This window comes from Schistocerca cancellata, chromosome 2 (genome assembly GCF_023864275.1).
Source record: "Schistocerca cancellata isolate TAMUIC-IGC-003103 chromosome 2, iqSchCanc2.1, whole genome shotgun sequence".
Taxonomy (NCBI): domain Eukaryota; kingdom Metazoa; phylum Arthropoda; class Insecta; order Orthoptera; family Acrididae; genus Schistocerca; species Schistocerca cancellata.
In genome coordinates, this window is record NC_064627.1 from 763,200,100 (window position 1) to 763,220,378 (window position 20,279).

General features: G+C 39.9%; 1 protein-coding gene across 1 annotated transcript in view; it reads left to right on the top strand.

Moving 5' to 3' along the window:
* LOC126158346 (agrin-like) overlaps positions 1–20,279 on the top strand; it is a 566,092-nt gene that overhangs the window by 495,762 nt on the left and 50,051 nt on the right. Inside the window, exon 14 of the mRNA XM_049916436.1 lies at positions 3,991–4,137. Within this exon, the coding sequence (XP_049772393.1) occupies positions 3,991–4,137 (147 nt within the window). The remainder of the gene's footprint in view (positions 1–3,990; positions 4,138–20,279) is intronic.

The following is a 20,279-nucleotide window of genomic DNA, read 5'->3' on the forward strand; positions in this document are numbered from 1 at the left end:
ACCTGCGACCATAGCGGTCGCGCGGTTCCAGACTGTAGCGCCTAGAACCGCTCGGCCACACCGGCCGGCAGTCTCACAATGTAAACACAACCATTTCCGAATAGCAACAGTTTCTGAATGAATTCAGCTCGAAGATCGGCTTGATCTGATGAGCCTGGACTACTCAATAACAGTAACTCAAGGTACAAATGAGTACACAGTCTGTCACAGTAAGGAAGCAGGTGAAGTCCATATGTGCTACACTGTCGATGTCTTAGTTTCTGACTGGAAAATGCTGCGCTGTGGCCAGCGGCACTCGGTGAACGTTAGTATCGAAATATTGAACTGGAACTGGAACTCGCAGAGCGACTGACGAGCTGTTGGGTGGCATCTTATAAAGGCGTCCGGCAATGGAATTCTAGGAAGTTGTGCTTGTGTCACGTGGCCCGTGAAGATGAGTAAGTGTTGGCAACAGTGGCGCTGTGGCATCCCCAGATACCGCAGTGTTTTTCGCTGGCAGTATGAGCTGCGGTTGAGTTTCATGTACCTTGACAGAGTGGCAACCCGTGACTCTCTACTGTGTGGTTGGTGGCTGGATAGTAAGGTGCTAGGCTAGCCACAGATACCACATACTATTTCCTACGGCACAAATGGTGAAGCCATGTCACTGTGTAGTTGGCAGCTATGACGTAGGTGACAGCCGAGGATGCAGCATGTGGGGAATGAGATTTTCCAATGATGACGACGTACACATAGCATTTCTCAAATGACTCCATAACCAAGTAGCGGATTCCTGTCGTTGAGGAACTGAACGATTTGTAGAGAGTCCTGACTGTTGGTTACAGAGATTTGCCAACTATGTTGAAAAATAGTTTCATATATGTAACCATCCCATAATAGAAACAGGATCCCATAGCAGCATTTTTTGTCCAACAGTGTTCTCTATTCTGAATAATTGCCCATCTTGCGTATATCTGCTTTTTTTACACTTCCATTTAAAAATCAAAAATAAAACGATTATTCCTTTTCCCCATGTTCCTTCCAAAGTAATCACCTACTTACATATGTAAGGAGTTACCTGAAATGTAACAGGAAATTCTGTATGAAACTGTTTCCGTCAGATCGAAGTGTTGAGATATTGGTACTCGATGGGTGCTGATGATCTGACAGGTGAACATCAGTACATGTTACGTAGCCACTCGACATCACCAACATGGAGGAAGGTGAGGTGAGGTAACTCTTTGCAACATGACAGACGACACATCCAGTATATTGCAGCAGACGAGGCATTACCATGTATACAAATTTGTATTGCGACACACTGCAAAAATTGTGAAGCACTGTGCAGTAAACGATGTACCATGGCATCTTTATCAAACTACTTTCTTTTAGTCCAGTGCTAAGCCACAGCTCGTCAAGTGATCATGGCTTTTAAGCAAGAGCCATAGCTTCGACCTCCGTATGTACTTCATCTGTCTAAACAAGACTTTTTCCTGTTCCTGTATTTACGGTCATTCTTTCCTGAACGTTATTTATGACCATGCTGAAGTTAAGGAAACTGTTGTCAGCTACTTCTCACCTCTCACCACAAACGTCTACAAAAATCTGCCCTTATATTACGACAAATGTATTAGCAATGTCGCCTTTGCTGCAAAATGCATACTATTCTATGTACCGGAAATACACTCCTGGAAATTGAAATAAGAACACCGTGAATTCATTGTCCCAGGAAGGGGAAACTTTATTGACACATTCCTGGGGTCAGATACATCACATGATCACACTGACAGAACCACAGGCACATAGACACAGGCAACAGAGCATGCACAATGTCGGCACTAGTACAGTGTATATCCACCTTTCGCAGCAATGCAGGCTGCTATTCTCCCATGGAGACGATCGTAGAGATGCTGGATGTAGTCCTGTGGAACGGCTTGCCATGCCATTTCCACCTGGCGCCTCAGTTGGACCAGCGTTCGTGCTGGACGTGCAGACCGCGTGAGACGACGCTTCATCCAGTCCCAAACATGCTCAATGGGGGACAGATCCGGAGATCTTGCTGGCCAGGGTAGTTGACTTACACCTTCTAAAGCACGTTGGGTGGCACGGGATACATGCGGACGTGCATTGTCCTGTTGGAACAGCAAGTTCCCTTGCCGGTCTAGGAATGGTAGAATGATGGGTTCGATGACGGTTTGGATATACCGTGCACTATTCAGTGTCCCCTCGACGATCACCAGTGGTGTACGGCCAGTGTAGGAGATCGCTCCCCACACCATGATGCCGGGTATTGGCCCTGTGAGCCTCGGTCGTATGCAGTCCTGATTGTGGCGCTCACCTGCACAGCGCCAAACACGCATATGACCATCATTGGCACCAAGGCAGAAGCGACTCTCATCGCTGAAGACGACATGTCTCCATTCGTCCCTCCATTCACGCCTGTCGCGACACCACTGGAGGCGGGCTGCACGATGTTGGGGCGTGAGCGGAAGACGGCCTAACGGTGTGCGGGACCATAGCCCAGCTTCATGGAGACGGTTGCGAATGGTCCTCGCCGATACCCCAGGAGCAACAGTGTCCCTAATTTGCTGGGAAGTGGCGGTGCGGTCCCCTACGGCACTGCGTAGGATCCTACGGTCTTGGCGTGCATCCGTGCGTCACTGCGGTCCGGTCCCAGGTCGACGGGCGCGTGCACCTTCCGCCGACCACTGGCGACAACATCAATGTACTGTGGAGACCTCACGCCCCACGTGTTGAGCAATTCGGCGGTACGTCCACCAGGCCTCCCGCATGCCCACTATACGCCCTCGCTCAAAGTCCGTCAACTGCACATACGGTTCACGTCCACGCTGTCGCGGCATGCTACCAGTGTTAAAGACTGCGATGGAGCTCCGTATGCCACGGCAAACTGGCTGACACTGACGGCGGCGGTGCACAAATGCTGCGCAGCTAGCGCCATTCGACGGCCAACACCGCGGTTCCTGGTGTGTCCGCTGTGCCATGCGTGTGATCATTGCTTGTACAGCCCTCTCGCAGTGTCCGGAGCAAGTATGGTGGGTCTGACACACCGGTGTCAATGTGTTCTTTTTTCCATTTCCAGGAGTGTATAACCCTTATAACTAACCATATTTCCCTTGTGGGATTGGAACTTACTTCCTTGGTGACTCTGGCATATTTCTGTATGTAACGTGGTCAACTGATGTTTGCTATTTTGATGAACATAAACATCGACTAAGAGATAAATCTCATTCATTATTAGACTGAGTCCTGGGTTATGTCAATTTGGTTTTGTGTTGATAAATGTGTACTCTTCCAACCAGAAATCCTGTTCTTCCTGTCACGATGTTTCATTAATTCCCACTGTACCTAACTTCAGCGTCTCCATTTCTCTTTCGAATTTCACTAAACAACCAAAGAAATTAATGGATCCAACATTTTGTGCTCTGACTCGTGGAATGCCAGATTTGTTTCTTCTTCTGGCAGCAGCTGCCTGAGTAGTCCATACCCGGAGGTTCAAATGAGAAACTGTTTTGCCTCCATAATATTTTACCAAACTGGATGTCATCTTCATTAAATCACACGACAGAGGTGTGTGTACTCAGGAAAGTAGTGGCTGTAGTTTCCCCATACTGTCAATTTGAGACACTGTCAAAATAACAAGGTCGTGTTAACTTTCGTTACAAGGCCAGGTTAGTCAGTCATCCAGGATGTTGCACCTGCAGCACTGAAAAGTTTATACCATTCTTCAGCAACCACGTGTTTGTCTGATATCTATAGAGATACCCATTTGACAAGGATGCACCTAGAGTTAAGGCTTCTCATTGTGGCAATGACAACAATGGATTTGGTATTTATTAATTCAGGATGAGCATTTCAAGAGCGAGATATATTTAGCTGCAATTCATTATCCTAGTAACCTGTCCTGAAGCTTCTAGTGATGTAACAAAATTCAACATTATGTTACATTTTAATATGTTAATACTAAATCTGAACATATTCTCATAATTGCAGCATGTGATTGCTCTGTCTATGGCTCTGTAAGAGAAGACTGTGAACAAATGACGGGTCGTTGCATGTGTAAAGCTGGTGTGCAAGGACAGAAGTGTACCATCTGCACCGGACTTAATATGATTCTCAGCCCCTCAGGCTGTACTGAAGGTAAGCCTTTCCATAATATTTTATAAATTACCTTATTGCAATTATGGCAAAAGAAATATTTATGGAACATGTATGTTTGAAGAATTTGTTTGTTTACTTAAAAAGGTGATTCTCAAAGCAACTAATCTGTAACTACATTTCAGCACATAAATACAGAAAAAGTTTGAAGTCTTACTACTAAATTAAATATAAAATGAGACAATCAAAACAGTTCATAAGGATCTGGTTAACAGTGTTTCATTGTATTTCCATGAATAATTTGTATGCCATAGTGATGACATCTACATTGTGATGACACAGCACAAACCCATTTCTCTTAGTAATTACTTATAAACACTGTCTAAATATTTGAGTGTGGCTTATCTGTATACAGCAAAACATATACTGTACACTCTGAGAAAATGATTTTTGCCGTACAGCCAGCAGCTACCAATCACTATATCTCTGTCAGTAAGTACAATAGCCAAAAAATGCATATGTTTTTCAAAGGACTTAACAACAGTGAAGATTCATATAGATTTATTCATATGACTTATAGACCTGGTTTTGGTGTCGTTTTTTAATAGAGTAGCTCAGGGATTTTTTTTTTTTTTTTTTTTTTTTTTTTTTAAAACCTTGTGGCTAAATACGGGCAGAGATCCCATTTGAATTCGATTTCTTGCTAAACTCACTGCAGGATGTTAGACGTAACTTGTTTAATCATGGCATAGAGTCTCCCTCTACACTCTACTAGAGAAGCCAGCAAGGTTGGTACAAACACAGTATCCTTGCTGAATCTCCATGCAAAAAAATCATGAGGTATCTGTATAGTTAATGTGGCAGACATGCAAGTCATTTTGCTGGAAATCAGTTATGGGGAAATCCCAGATGTTGGTGAGACGGTGCAGCAGTGCGCCATCTTGCATGAAGTGTATGGTACTTTCTTGGTCAACCTCGTCAGGCAGTCAAAGTCATAAAAAAATTTCCAGCATATCTAAGTACACTATTGCACTGATTGTTTTCTCTAGAAAAAGAAAGGACTGTATAGTTTGCTCAGTACACAAAAATCTTAATTTTTAGGGCATTACAAACATGTTCAAGATCTGTGGTCTAGTTCGACTGTCCCAAATCCTACAATTGTGTTTATCACTTCTTAAATGAAAAGTTGACACATACTAAAGATAAAGCTTCATTTTTTCCAATGAAATCCTCGCCAGCATCATTGCTATAGACCAACATCATAGTTCCAGAGTTCCAGACCGCTTAGCACAGCAAATATATGCACCAAAATTACATTTTTTGGAGAGAGCCCTAATGTGATATTGCACTGCGGGGTGTTGGGGGAAGGGGGGGGGCGGAGGGTTGTTATATGCATGTATAAACATGAGAACTACCAAATACTGCACATTAGCTACCAAAATACTGTAATCAAGTTGGTGACTACTCAGTGTACTTCATGATGTTCTCAATAAGCAGAATCGACAGAGGTCGAATGCAAACCCTAAAACTGTAGTTCATCTGTGATTTACAGAATTGTCTTTGTATTACAACCTTCTTTAGTACTGGTGTGTGAAGTTTTATGTTTTGTTGGTGGTAGAAGTGTTTTACTTTGTGCAAAGTGTGTTTAATACAAATAAAATGTTAATCTCTTATAAACTGTGCGCGTACTTGTATTTCAAGTGGAATCAAACGTTCCCATAGTGCTAACCCCTTACTGAACTTTTGAAACTGGTATCCTAAGCTTTCTCACGGAACAATGAACCTCACTAATAACACTGCAGTGAAAGAGAAGTGCCAGAGTTTGCTGGCAGCTAGCAATGTTCTCCTTCACCAGCTACATCGAAGAACAATAACGACACAGGCAATGGCAACAGGAACAATAACATCAGACTTCCGACTTTTGGCCCAACTATGGCTAACCTAGGTGAAAGTCATCTTTCGTTTACATAGACTGATGTTGGACACAGAACAATTTTAAATTGGCTATAGCACAGCTGGATTTGAGTATTATACAGCAGTTGGATGATGTTTTCCACCCACAGCCATATACAGTTCTTAAAAAGACAGTGCTCCAACTTTTTATGTTGCCATCTGGGTACGAAGATTAATGCAGAATATTCGACTACTTTGCCCACCTTCTCGGAACTTCCTATTAATGCCTTTGCATGCTAGGCAAATGTTATCACCATTTCATGTACATATAATAATTCTTGACCAGCAGTTAAAGAAGTAACGGCAGGAGACCCCAAACTGCAAATTCAGCCACTAACAGAGGTGGGCGCATTGTTTTGGCACAAACCAGTTATCTCTATACAAACTGGATGCAGAAGTCGTCTCTGAGTACAGAACTGTCAACCGCAGCGTGTCTGCTGATTCGTGTGCTTTGAATCATCCGCGATCTTGCAGTTTGGCAAATAAATTTCCATCAGTCTGTACATGACAAAGAATTGTAAATTGATTTCTTGTTTTGAACTTTATGTCGACAAGTAATATAATAGGCTGATGTGGGAGCGGACTAGAAAAATATTTCCTTTCGTGTTCTGATGACATTTCCTAGCAGTCATGTTGTAGTTTGGCAAGAAACAAAATGTGAACTAGAATCCAGTAAAAGTTAAAAAAAATAATGTGAATATCTATGGCTGGCATGATCACTGCCACACACACAAGCGCCGCAGACAGAGCCATCTATGAGCGAACTGATGCATGAGTTACGTAGGACGAAAGAGTAGTTACAGTGGCAGGAAGGTAACAGCAGTTTTCTAGGCTGTAATAGCAAATGACAAAATTTAAAATAGTGGTAGTGTCACAGACACTTTGATGAGGCAGCTAGATACTGCACAAAGCCAGCCATCTATTAAACCGCAAACGACAAGTGCCAGTTGTTACATGCATTTGTCCAAAACACTCAAAGCACCTCAAGTGCAACAGAAATGCAGCGGTGTTTTCAGTTGCAGACTAAACTAGACTATTTGTAATGAACAGAAAATTGGTGGCCTATTCTTGATCAACACTAGATTGGAGTTAAGTGTACATTCAAAGAGAAAGAATACTGTTCATCTACAACAGTTCCACTTCTCACAGCTGCTAACAGTTCAGTAATTGAGGCATTTGGGATGACAGAGTTGACTTTAAAATTGGATGACAACTTCTGCTCTACTTGAACATTTATTATCAAGGATGTGAGTTGTCCATTACTGAAGACCGATTTTCTCCATAATTTCTCCATAATTTCTATTAAACCATTGCTTTATTGAAGGGCCCCTCTCTCCTTTCCTTTGTATCATGCCAGGCCATGTATCACACAATGCTATGTATGAAGATTTCTGGGCTATACACATCTTCTGCACTGGGTGCAAGGTACCTGATGTCCCAACCAACATGAGAACACCTCTCATTCTACATCGCCTGCATGCGTGGAAGTGCACAGTTGAGAGAAACATGCAAGGTACTTAAAGCAAAGACATGTGGAGTCCATGTATTATGTAATGAGGAACAGTTCACCATAGCGGTGTTACAAGGTAGCAATTCTGAAATAAAGAGATTCCCAGTGCTAGCAGACCCTGTACAGACAAAGAGCAAAAATGCCATTCAACAGTATATCCAAGCACCACCAGGGCAACCAATGGTCATAAGACCTTGACAGTTACCTCCTGATCAGTTACATGCTGCACAATCTCAGTTTGAGAAGATGAATTCCGATGGATCCGTGACAAGATCTCACAGTGAATGAGTATCATCTCTGCAGATGGTAAAGAAGACGGAGGGCTCATGGAGAATGTGTGGTGATAATTCAGGCTTGAATGCTCACACAGTTCCAGACAGATACCCAGTTCCTAACATTGCCAACTTTAACAATGGTGTGGTAGTTGCTTGTTTTCTGAGTGCAATAGATTGTGCAAAGGCTTTCTCACAAATCCCCATGGCAAGAAACGATAAGCATAAAACTGAGTGACTGCTCCTGTGAGCTCTTGAAACATAATACAATGCCTTTTGGACTACAAAATGCTGCCCAAACTTGACAGGTTTCAGGTATGATGATCTGCAAAGGTTTCCATTTGTTCTCTTACATGGGTGACATCTTGATATTGTCTGAAACAAAAATATTAACATTTCAGGCATTTATATGTGCTGTTCAACAGTTGTAGTGCTATGGCGACAATTGAGAAAAATGTGTTTTTGCCAAGGAAGAGGTACAGTTTCCAGGCTACATAGTATCTTGCACAAGTATTTTACCTCTGTGTAAGAAGGTCAACGGTATTGTGCAGATGCCTCTGCACCCAAGTTTTAAAGGCCTTAGATGATTCCTTGTAGTGTTAAACTTCTCTCGCTGACACTAGGCACATTTAGCTGAGATACATGAACCAATAAACAAAATGTTAACAGGCAAAAACACATCTGGCAGCAAAAAGATATCTTGGTGTAGTGAAGCTCAAAATGCTTTTTAAGACCTAAAAACTGCATTAGCTAATGATATATTGTTGACACACCGTTTCTGGCATTCCCATTACTTTGATGGTTGACACAAACCAAACATCAAAAAAATGTTCAAATGTGTGTGAAATCTTATGGAACTTAACTGCTAAGGTCATCAGTCCCTAAGCCTACACACTACTTAACCTAAATTATCCTAAGGACAAACACACACACCCATGCCTGAGGGAGGACTCGAACCTCCGCCGGTACCAGCCGCACAGTCCATGACTGCAGCACCTTAGACCACTCGTCTAATTCCGCGCGGCAGACCAAACATCTGTGGGTGCTATAGTATGTTTCCGCCATCTGCCAGCCTCTGGCTTTCTTTCCAAAAAACCTATCTACTGAGCAATGACAGTAGAACACCGTAGAGAGGGTCTCGCTATGTATTTGGCTGTAAAGCATTTTGAGCAGAGGCTGGAGGGAGATGTTTTTAAAAATTTTACTGATCACAAGCCTTTAACATCCATATTCCAATGTGTGATGGAAATTGAATTCACCACAACATTTTAAACATGCGGAGTTCATAGCTCAGTTCATAACAGACATGCAGCACATTGCTAGTCAAGATGATACTGTGGCTGACTGTTTGTCTGTGGCTGTCACTGCTGTTGACTGGGAGGTAGTGTCAGCAGTGCAAGAGACAGATACTTCCCTTATATGCTGGCATGTGAATCATGAATTGACACACTTACATCTTGAGCACTGGCCAAAGCACAGTGTGAGTCAATGGCTACAGTGCAGCATCTCAAACAAGATTCACCCATTCATTCACACCCTGACACCCAAACTTCTGCTAAACCAGTGTCAGACAAAGTGGTTTGGCTAGAAATGCAAACAGATTTTCGGCGCTGGGCAAATTGTTGCAGGAAGTGTTGAAGTTACAGGAGTTCAATACATGTATTTGCCCCCATATACTCTGCTCCCTCACCTTCACGAAGATTCCTGCATTTCTATATTGGTATTGTGGGTCCTCTTTCCCCTGCATTGGATTTCACTTTTTGATGACTATGGTAGGTATATGCACTAGGTGGCTTGAGGCTCAGCCAATATCTGATTTTTCTACAGTCTCTGTCGCCCAAGCTTTCCTAATTTGCTGGTTCTCGAGATTTGGCATTCCACAAGTTATTTCCACAGACACAGGTAGACAATTTGAGTGCCAGATATTTTAAGAGCTCATGAAAACATGCAGTTGTAAACATATTCTAACCACGAGCTACCATTCCACTTAGGCACCACACATTGAAAGCAGCCTTGGCCTACCATACAAGGGCCTAGTCAGTCATACAGTCTTTAGTACTGTTACGGCTACACACTGTCCTGAAAGAGGACTTGGGCTGCTTACTGGCTCAGCCAGTCTATGGTGATCAGTTAAAGGTTCTGGGCGAATTTGTCTTACTCAAGCCTGAGTCTGTGCTACCATTGGGAGAGTTAGGTGCATTATCGCACAGACCACTCTAGACATGCGTCATCTCTTGCCAAAGAACCCAGTTTGACATGCTGAAACACCATTTTCTTTTACAGTGATTTATTCAGATGTGATTTTCTGTGACTGAGAGATGACAAGTTAAAACATCACTCTCTCCACAATGTACAGGTCCCTTTAATGTCACACACTACACGTATATAACATTCATGACAGAGAAAAATGGAAAACAAGCTACTGTATCAGTTGAGCATCTCAAGTCTGCGTACACAGAAGACACTTTGTGTACAGCAGTTAGCGAGGCAATCAGACCCACACTTCAGTCACATAATTTAATGCACAGGACACCAGGAATGAGGCTGTTGGTCCCAGTTCCAGATAGTTCTGAAAACCAGTTAATATACATGTGGACTAGCAGACAGGTAACTTGTAAATACCCACTGAGGAACTCCTAGGTTTTCTAATTCTGTCAATTTAAGGAGGATTTGTATGGGACAAATTTTTGATGTTTTGGAAGACCTTCCAAGCCACAGCTCTCCAAAAAGAGGGTGGCTGATATAGTGACATCAGTAAGTAGAGTCAACAGAGGTCAAATGCAAATGTTAAAATAGTGACTCATCCATCATAAGCAGAACTGTCTCCATCTTCGTATTACTAGCTTCTTTCTTACTAGTGTGTGAAGTTTAATGTTTTGTTGTATGGTAGAAGTGTTCCACTTTTTGAAAAGTGTATTTATTGCAAATAAAGTGTTAATCGCTTATAAACCACATACATACTTGGAATCAAACATTCCCACAACTTCTACCAGCCAGTCATAACACAGGGCATGTCATCTCATTGGTCATTCACAGCATGATATGGTCAGTCAATCACAACATGAGTTTTCGTTCATGTGAACACACACAAACACAATGAAAAACACTAAGCAAGCACCACTAATTAAATTGGAATGGTTAGTGTCTCAAATTGAAATACAAACAGTGTAGTAACAAGGAAAGATATGCCTTCACTTGTAATGTTGAGGAAAACAGAGGCACCTGTTTCCATGAGAGACAACAGAATTATAGTTGCTGGTCAGGCCTGCAGCACTCTGCAAAGGAACTATTGTGCATAGTTTTGCTAGACAGGTAAAGTCTTCCCTCCTCAAAGGAAAAGTGATGGAATAATTCTTTCAATCAATAGGCTCTATGGAACACAAAATGTTGACTCTTTGTGCCATATTATGGGGTGGCACCTCTGATGTAACATCATATTCCCTCCACATTCTGAATTTGAATGGAACAATCTGCCAGATCTATGGAGTTCACACTTGCTGCACTTTAAGTGCTGTAAATATTCAGCATCTATAGTATCATATGACTTGCAGCCATCACTTATGATCATTGTCCCTGGAGAATTTTTTCTTTTATTATCCTCATGAAGTCTTCCTTAGATCATTCTTCAACAGCTCATAGAAGACCTTTTCTGGTCCTCAGTGCAATCCAGTCCTCACTGAAATCCATTGAACAACTTATCTCCAATGATTTTACAGCCTATGCTGTGTTTCCTTTTCCCAAAGTTCGCCTCTCCTCTTTTAGTGATGACTCCTGTTGTGAATTGTTAATTACCCACTCAACACACACTTCAAGACAGAAATAAGACTACTCAGCCATCACATGCTTAGAAAACCTGAAATTTATGATAAGTCTTTCCATGTTTAGAAAGCATATGGAGAACTACATAGTCCAGAAGTCAGGGATTTTCTTATCATTTGCGAATTACAGAACCAAGTAACAGTCCATGTACTCTGATTGAAAATGGACTGCATATTGACCCTGTGACTACTACTCTTCTGCAGATTTTGTCAATGCCAACAACAAAATGTTTCTTAATTCAACATGAAGGCAGCTCGAGTACAATATTTTGGCTAGTCTATTGTTTGTGGAAGGATATTACAGTCTACCATCCATGACTATAAGCTGGCTTACCCAAGCTGCACTCCATTTTGACTAATAAACAGTAAGCATTACAGTCACAATGCAACTTTTATTTCCTTGTTCCTTTGTTTCTTTCATTGCTTCATAATGTAATATATGTATATAATTCACAATAATACATTATTTTATATGTAGTTTTATACACATTCATTTGAGTCACAGCAACTGAAGCTGTGCTCGTTGATCCCAGTCAACAATGCCCTAAGAAACTGTGATGTATCCAGAATAAAAACAGCCAAATATTTGTGACAACCAAAATCATATTTGAAGGCATAATGTTGCTTGTTACTACGCTGTTGGTGTATTAATTCCTGTGTGTGTGGCAAAAAGATGATGTTTCAACTGCCTTACTAGCTCACATGTCCTAGGCTCCCTGTGACTGGCTGATTAAATCATGTTTCTTGTGCTTGCTGTGATTGACTGACAGAAACAAAACAAGCATTTGCCATCTCTATTTCAATATTTCCAAAGATAATGTGTCGTATTTGGTAGTTATTGGCATATTACGAAAACCAGTACAGTAGTTCCAGTGATGCACCCCATTAAAGATCTCAGAAAGCATCATTTTTGGTATGTTTTGTTGTGCTGAAGTGTCAAAGGTCTGATGTCAGCCTATAGAACCTTTAGTTCTTCATCTTAATTCAGCTGATGTAACATTTCCCCACCCCAAAGTCCTTATGTGTAATGCTGTCAGTGTCTTTTAGTTGTTGCACTATTGTTAACTTGTACAGTTTGAGGTATAGATATCTTCTTAACACACACCAAACAGTCACATGTGGGATGCCCAGCTCACAACAAGCACACTGGGTTGATATTGTAGGACTATTAACAAAGCTTTGTCTCACTTGCTCTAAAATGTCTTCAGACCTACTGGGAGCATCTTTAATGCACACTGTATGAAAATTATGTTGTACAGTTGTCACAGACTTTGATTCCTTAAACTAAAATGCACAGCAATTATACTTGGGCAGTGCCGTACCGAGCCCACAGTTAAACAGGACCCTCCAAGGTTGCAGACACAGAGCCAGCACAAAAACTGACCCAAAACAAGGGGATTTAAAAATTAACCAGGAGCAGTAGGAAGGTTCACCTGCCCTACCTGCAAGAAGAAGTCTTTCCTTAGACACAAGACTGTGAATGTATGTTGTCACAGCATCATTTCACCCAAATAACATCATAAAGAGACATTACATGAGTTATGTGTCAACAGTGAATTTGGTTCATTCAGGTGCCAGCTATACAGGTAGCTCATGTTTTAACAATTCAGTTTTAATGCAATTTCGCTTCAGTTTTGGAGGATCTCAGAGGTTACCGAATGAGTTCTTATATTAATATGCTGTTTGGGGGTCCCACAAGGTCCCGTCTTATGGCCCTTATTTTTTCTTGTGTATATCAATGACCTTTCATCAGTAACATTACCAAATGCCAAGTTTGTTTTGTTTACCAGTGATACTAACATTGCAATAAATAGCAAATGAAGTGTATTCTTACAAAGATCAGCTAATAAAATATTTGTGGGCATTAATCACTGGTTACTAGTCAATTCTTTGTCACTAAACTTTGAAAAAACACACTACATGCAAATCAGAAATTGTTAGAGGTGTCCCTTGAGTATATGCCTAACATATGACAAGCAGATAGAAGAAGTGGACAGTGTTAAATTCTTGGTATTACAGCTTGATAATAAATACATCTGGGAGGAGCACACCAGAGAATTGCTGAAGTGTCTAAACAAATCTCTATTTGCAATGCGAATTCTGTCAGACGTAGGGGATATAAAAATGAAAAATCTGGCATACTATGCTTACTTTCACTCCATAATGTCATATGGGATTATTTTTTGGGGTAACTCATCAAGCCAAGGTAAAGTTTTATGGGCACAAAAACGTGCAATAAGAGTTACATGTGCTGTGAATTCAAGGACACCCTGCAGAGGCCCGTTTACGTAACTAGGGATACTAACTACTGCTTCCCATCACATTTATTCCTTAATGAAATTTGTGATTAAAAATATACCACTTTTTCTAATGAACAGCTCAGTTCATGGAATCAATACTAGAAATAAGAATAATCTTCACAATGATTTAAAGTCACTTACTCTTGCACAAAAATGTGTACATTATTCAGGAATACACATTTTCAATAACTTGCCAGCAGCCATAAAAAACTTAATAACCAATGAAAATCAGTTGAAGAGAAGCCTAAAGGATTTATTGGTGGCCTACTCCTACTCCATTGATGAATTACTCAGTAGAACCACCAGATTTGTGTGTGTGTGTGTGTGTGTGTGTGTGTGTGTGTGTGTGTGTGTGTGTGTGTGTGCAGGCTGTATCATAATGAATGGTGTAAACTCATACAGTTGAAAGTACATGATAGTAGAAGCAAAACAGTCTCAGTAAACATAGAGTCGAAAATGCCTACCTTAAGAGCTACAGACAATTTTTCATCTTCGATACTGTGAAACAAATCTCTTCTACTTCAAGTTCTTTGCTTTCCATATTTTGGGAAGTGGTAGTATGGACCAAAATAAGAAAAAAATGTCCAGCAAACATGTGCTGTATCAAAGATGAAAAATTGCTCGTTGCTCTTAAGGTATGCATTTTTGACCCTTTGTTTACTGAGACTTTTTTGCTTCTGTTATCATGTACTTTCAACTGTATGCATTTACACCATTATCTAACTTCTGCACTGAAAAATATATAAAAAGTACAATCTAACTTCTGCACCATTTCAGTATAGTGATGTGTTCATTGTAAATGAGTATTGTAGTAGTTCTGTTATATGTTTATTACCTTATAAATAAATAAAATTTTTGTTTTAAATTCAGTGCATTTATGTGATCCTAAATGAGTGTTGTAAAATGATCCTTTCTTATAGTGTTCATTAAAAAGATGACTTAGGACCTGTGGAAGGTACATTAGCTTATTTGTTTTAGCTGTAAATATTTGTCATGTATTATTGTTTTTCTGAAATGTTCTACATTCTGGAGGACCTCCTCACTATATATCAATTGGAATGAAAGTAAATCTAATCTAATGTAACGTTTGAACAAAGACTTCAATTTTTGATGATTTCTGCAAATTGTTTTGTGTCTTATTTTGAAAAACTGTAGCAGATTTTGGTGTTAAATATAGCAGAAATATCGACAGAGCAGAGCTAGTTAATGAAATTGTGTCACACAAATTCCAGTAGAAAGAGCTGATAATTAGCACTGACACAGTTTCCCAAAATGTGTGTTACAAGGTGCATATCCAAACACCAAAATAGCTGTGAAGATATTTATGACAATTTCAGTGACTGAAGCATCTTGTAAACCCAGTTTCAGTAACAACTACCTAAGTTGCCTATAGGTTTTTCTCTATTATGAATGTTTTATATGTGTATTGTATAACTTTAAAGGGCCTGTTTATTGTGGAGAGAGTGATATTTTAACTGTGTCATCTCTCAGCTACACAAAAGCACATCTGAATAAATTACTGTAAAATAAAATGATCTGTCAGCATGTCGAACTGGGTTATTTGGCAAGGGATGATGCAGGTGCTACTACAGTCTGTGCAATAATGCATCTGACTCTCCCACTGGTAGCATGGATGCAGGCGTGGGTGAGACAAATTCACCCAGAACCTTTAACTGAGGACCATAGACTGGTTGAGCAAGTAAGCAGCCCAAGCCCTCTTTCAGCACAGTGTGTAGCCCTACAGACAAAATCCCATCACATTTCAAGAAGAATGTAATAATTCCAATTAAAAGAAGGCAGTGTAAGTACTACCAAACCATATATCATGGTTGCTAAAGCTGACATGAATTATTTATGAAGGAATGGAAAAATTGGTAAGCAGACTATCAAATTCAGCTACCTTGTCAATAGACTATGACACAGTTACTAAATCTGACTTCAGTGGCATTACCCCTGAGTTTGCTTCACTCAAAACAAGGAAACGGAAACTGAAATTGTAGTAAAAACATAATTTTTTGAAAGGAACATGTTCTCAAAACTTCTTTACACTTAATAATTTATGAGAAGTAAATAAAATCAGTTAATGTACTAAAATCAGTGTGGAGTAGCTGACATAAAAATAAGACACAGATTTTGTTTTAATTTCAAATTTTTAGAAATTTTGAATGATTTGTAATTTGTTTACAACAATTATGCATTTAATAAGTTGTCTGTAATATTTTTCATGTATTGTTGTTGATGCAACTCTCGAGGCTATTCTATCCTGTGCAAACTTCTTCATCTCTGCATAACTACCTCAACATATGTCTCATACATCTTGCATGCCAGGTGAAATAACTGTGTCATGGCTGGCTCTCCCAAAAGTCTCAATAATTCTGATTGAATGTCATCTACTCCAGGAGTCTTGTTTCCAATTAGGTCTTTCAGTGCTTGATCAAATTCTTCTTGCATTGTCATATTTCCTATCTCGTCTTCATCTACTTCCTCTTTCCTTTCTATAAGCCTGCCTTCAAGTTCATTTCCCTTGTAGAGGCCTTATACATATTTCTCCCACCTTTCAGCTTTCCCTTGTGTGCCTAGCACTTGCTTGCTATCTGAGCTCTTGATATTCATAAAGTTGCCTCTCTTTCCTCTAAAGGTCTTTTTAATTTTCTTAGTTATTTTTGCTCCTACAGCCTTGTATTTCTCCCCTACTGGCTCCTGCATATTGTTTTTGCACTTTCTGTCAATCTCATTTGTTAAGACTCGATATTCCCTTTCGCCTGCTTCATTTGCTGCATTTTTATATTTTTTCCTTTTGCCATTTACATTAGATGTCTCATTAGGTATTCAAGGATTTCAAATAGCCCATGTCATTTTACCTATGCGATCCTTCGCTGCCTTTTTCCGTTTCAGCTTTCAAAGCAATGCATACATTTTCTAATGTATTTCTTTCCCCCGTGTCAGCCAAATGCTGCCTAAAGCATTATCTGAAACACTAAGCAACCTCTGGTTACTTCCACTCAACCAGGTCCTATCTCCTTCATTTGATACCTTTTTGAATTTGTTCAGTTTTAGTCTGCAGTTCAAAATACCAATAAGTAATGAACAACTCCACATCTTCTCCTGGAGATGTCTTAGAACTTAAAATCTGGTTATCAAATCTCTGTCTTACCAACCATAAGCAATTTCAAACCTTCCAGTGTCTCCAGGTCTCTTCCATATATACGATCTTCTTTCATTGTTCTTAAACCAAGTATTAGCAATATTAAATTATGCTCTGTGTAAAATTCTACCAGACAGCTTTCTCATTCATTGCTTTCCCCCCAGTTCATGTTCTCCTACTGTTTTTCCATCTCTTCCTTTTCCTGTTACCAAATTCCTGTTGCCTCCACAACTATCAGAGTAATTTCCTTTATCTCCTCATACATTATGCCAATCTCATCATTATCTGCAGAGCTAGTAAGTATATGAACTTGTACTACTGTGGTGGCCTTTGATTTTGTCTCTATCTTGGCTACGATAATACATTCATTATGCTGTCTGTAGTAGCTTCCACATTTATATTTTCTTGTTCATTAACATGTATTAGATTTACTCCTGCATTACGTATTCCACTCCACACTTTAGCTTTCAGTGCACCAGCTCTCTGTCATGGATCCATCCTATGAAGCCTGATGCCTAACCAGTACCTGCGAATCTATTTATTTACTACTCCATTCACACAGAAATTAGCTTAACCTGTAAACAGTATATCAAAGGGGAAATGACAGTTTTTATCCAGCTTACATGTCACCCATTCAGCAAAGTGATTCTGACAATCTCAATTATTATCAGTGAAATGTAACATAATTTGCATTTTTAAGGTTACCAAAATCCTCATCGATGTATGGATGATCCAGTTTCCTGTGAGATGAAATGAGTATTGCACACTGGGCTCTCATTGAATGGTGGTAGAGTAGTAGTTGAAACTGCTTTATCCATCGCCTTTTCAATGGTCCTGCTTTTGGACTGTCGACTACAGAGCCAGTTTCACAGAATTTCACAAGAAGTTGGTCCACAGCATTTTGAGTAACAGGTTGTCTGTCTGGGTGGCATGGGTTGAAATCCTTTGAAATAACATCGATGCTCTCAATGTGTTCAGCTTGTGTAAACATCATCAGCTTTTATGTCACCTGTAAGGAAGAAACATGTCATGACTTTATAACTCTAGAATGAATAAAGTTATGTTCATGGGAAAGCCAACTTTGTTTTTCTCATGGAATTCCACTGTCTGCTTCATATGTGGCCAGACCCCCTTTTCTTATGAAAAAGTTTCATCAAGGATGACAACTTCCAAAATGGTGGCCATGTTGGTAGCAGACACTCACTGGTTTTCCCCCTCTCCCAGTTCATGCTAGTTGACTTTACATTTCCATTTATCCAATAGTTTTTCTCTTAAAAGGTTAGTTCCACATTTATGTGACAACCTGTACTTTCTAGTTGTTCAACCATATCTAATGAAAATTTTTATTACACTTTCATGGAATCAGTGATCTATGGGCTCTGAGCATTACTTATCCCTTTAGTATATCTGTGTACAAAATAATCAGACATTACCATATCAAGTGAGTCCTATTACAGTTTTATCATTGAAATAATGTGATCCTGTAAGAAAGACAGAATTTTGATCACATTGACATATGTTGTGTGGGTTGTCCATCCATCTTGCTACGAATACTCAGTGAAGTTTTTGAATAATCTATCTGATTCAGTTGATCATTTGCTTGATAGAAAGGTACCCAGCAGCACAGTTCATAATCAGAGGAACCCTACATGGTGTACAGTAACTCTAAAGGAACTTCAAAAAAAACAGAGAGTACTGCATAATAGATGTAAAATGAAGCACAGGGATATAGATAGGCAGATGCTGCATCAGACATGTATGCCTGACAAGAGAGTAATGCATGAATCCTGCAAATTCTGGTCACATGTAAAGGCTGATGTTGGTACCAATGTTAGTGTCCAGACACCCATGGACAAGACAGGAACGAACATTGAGAGTAGCAAAGCAAAACTGGGAAGTCCTTAACTTGATTTTCAGATGTTTCTTTAAAAAGGACAACTCAGGAGTATTGCCCCAATTTAATTCTCATATCACTGCAGAAACAAGTGACACAGATATTGGAGTCAATGATGTTGAGACAGCTGAAGTCATTGAAATTGATCAAAACTTTATAGCCTGATGGAATCCATATCAGATTCCATACCAGATTTGTGGCTGAGTTAGCCCCTCTTTAGCCATAATACACCACAGACACCTCAAATAAAAACACTGTGCCCAGTGGTAGCAGCAAACAAAGTTCACACTTATCTACAGGCAGGCAGGAGAAGTGAGTCACAAAACTGCCATCCAGTATCCTTGATGTCCAAATGTTGTAGAATCTTAGAATGTATTCTGAGCTCAAATGTACTGAGGCATCTCAAACAGTGTGACCTCTTCCATGACATTGTTCTTGGATAATGAAAACATTGAGCATATGAAATACAACTTATGACTTATGTTTTTCTTGGCTAGTGAAAGGCATTTGACTCATTACCATCTCTACACATATTATAGAAAGTACAATCATATAGGGTATCAAGTAAGACTTTGACTGAATTGAGGATTCCTTGGAAGGGAAGACATGGCATCTTATCTTTGATGGAGGATCATCGGCAGATGTAGAGGAGTGCTCGATGGATGTGTGTTCAGTCTCTTGCTGTTTGTTTTGTATGTAAATGACCTGCCAGATGTTGTTAACAGTAACCTCAGACGTTTTTACAGATCATGAAGTCAGCTGTAATGGGCAGCCCTGACCTTTTCCAAGTATTTGAGGTAGGATGTCAAAAATTATAAAAAATTAATTTTTCATATCTTTCCAATACATGAAACGTATATGTCTGAGGAAATATAAGACATGTTATTTGGTCTTAAGTGTGCCAAAGTTCAGTGCCACATCTCTTCACATAGCGTTCTTCTATCGCACGTCACTGTATTTCTCTCTGTGGAATTCAAATGCATATATTTTATAATAGGAACCATCAAACCTATATGCAGGACAGTGGAAATTAAAAGGTCCTCTGGTGCCTCTCCTGCTTCCAGTCAGCCAGTTTGATATTCTACCTCCTTAAAAGAAAAACTTACAATTACTACTGGCTGGGATTATTTGTAACTGGGAGAATAAGAAATCTTCAGAAAATTTGCACTTTTTATTGCCTATTAGCTAATAACTTTCTCTTTTGTGTGACATAAAATTAACTATAGGAAACATAAAACCAGTAAAGACAACAGACAAGCAAGACAGTACACATTTATTCAGTTCTTAGTTCC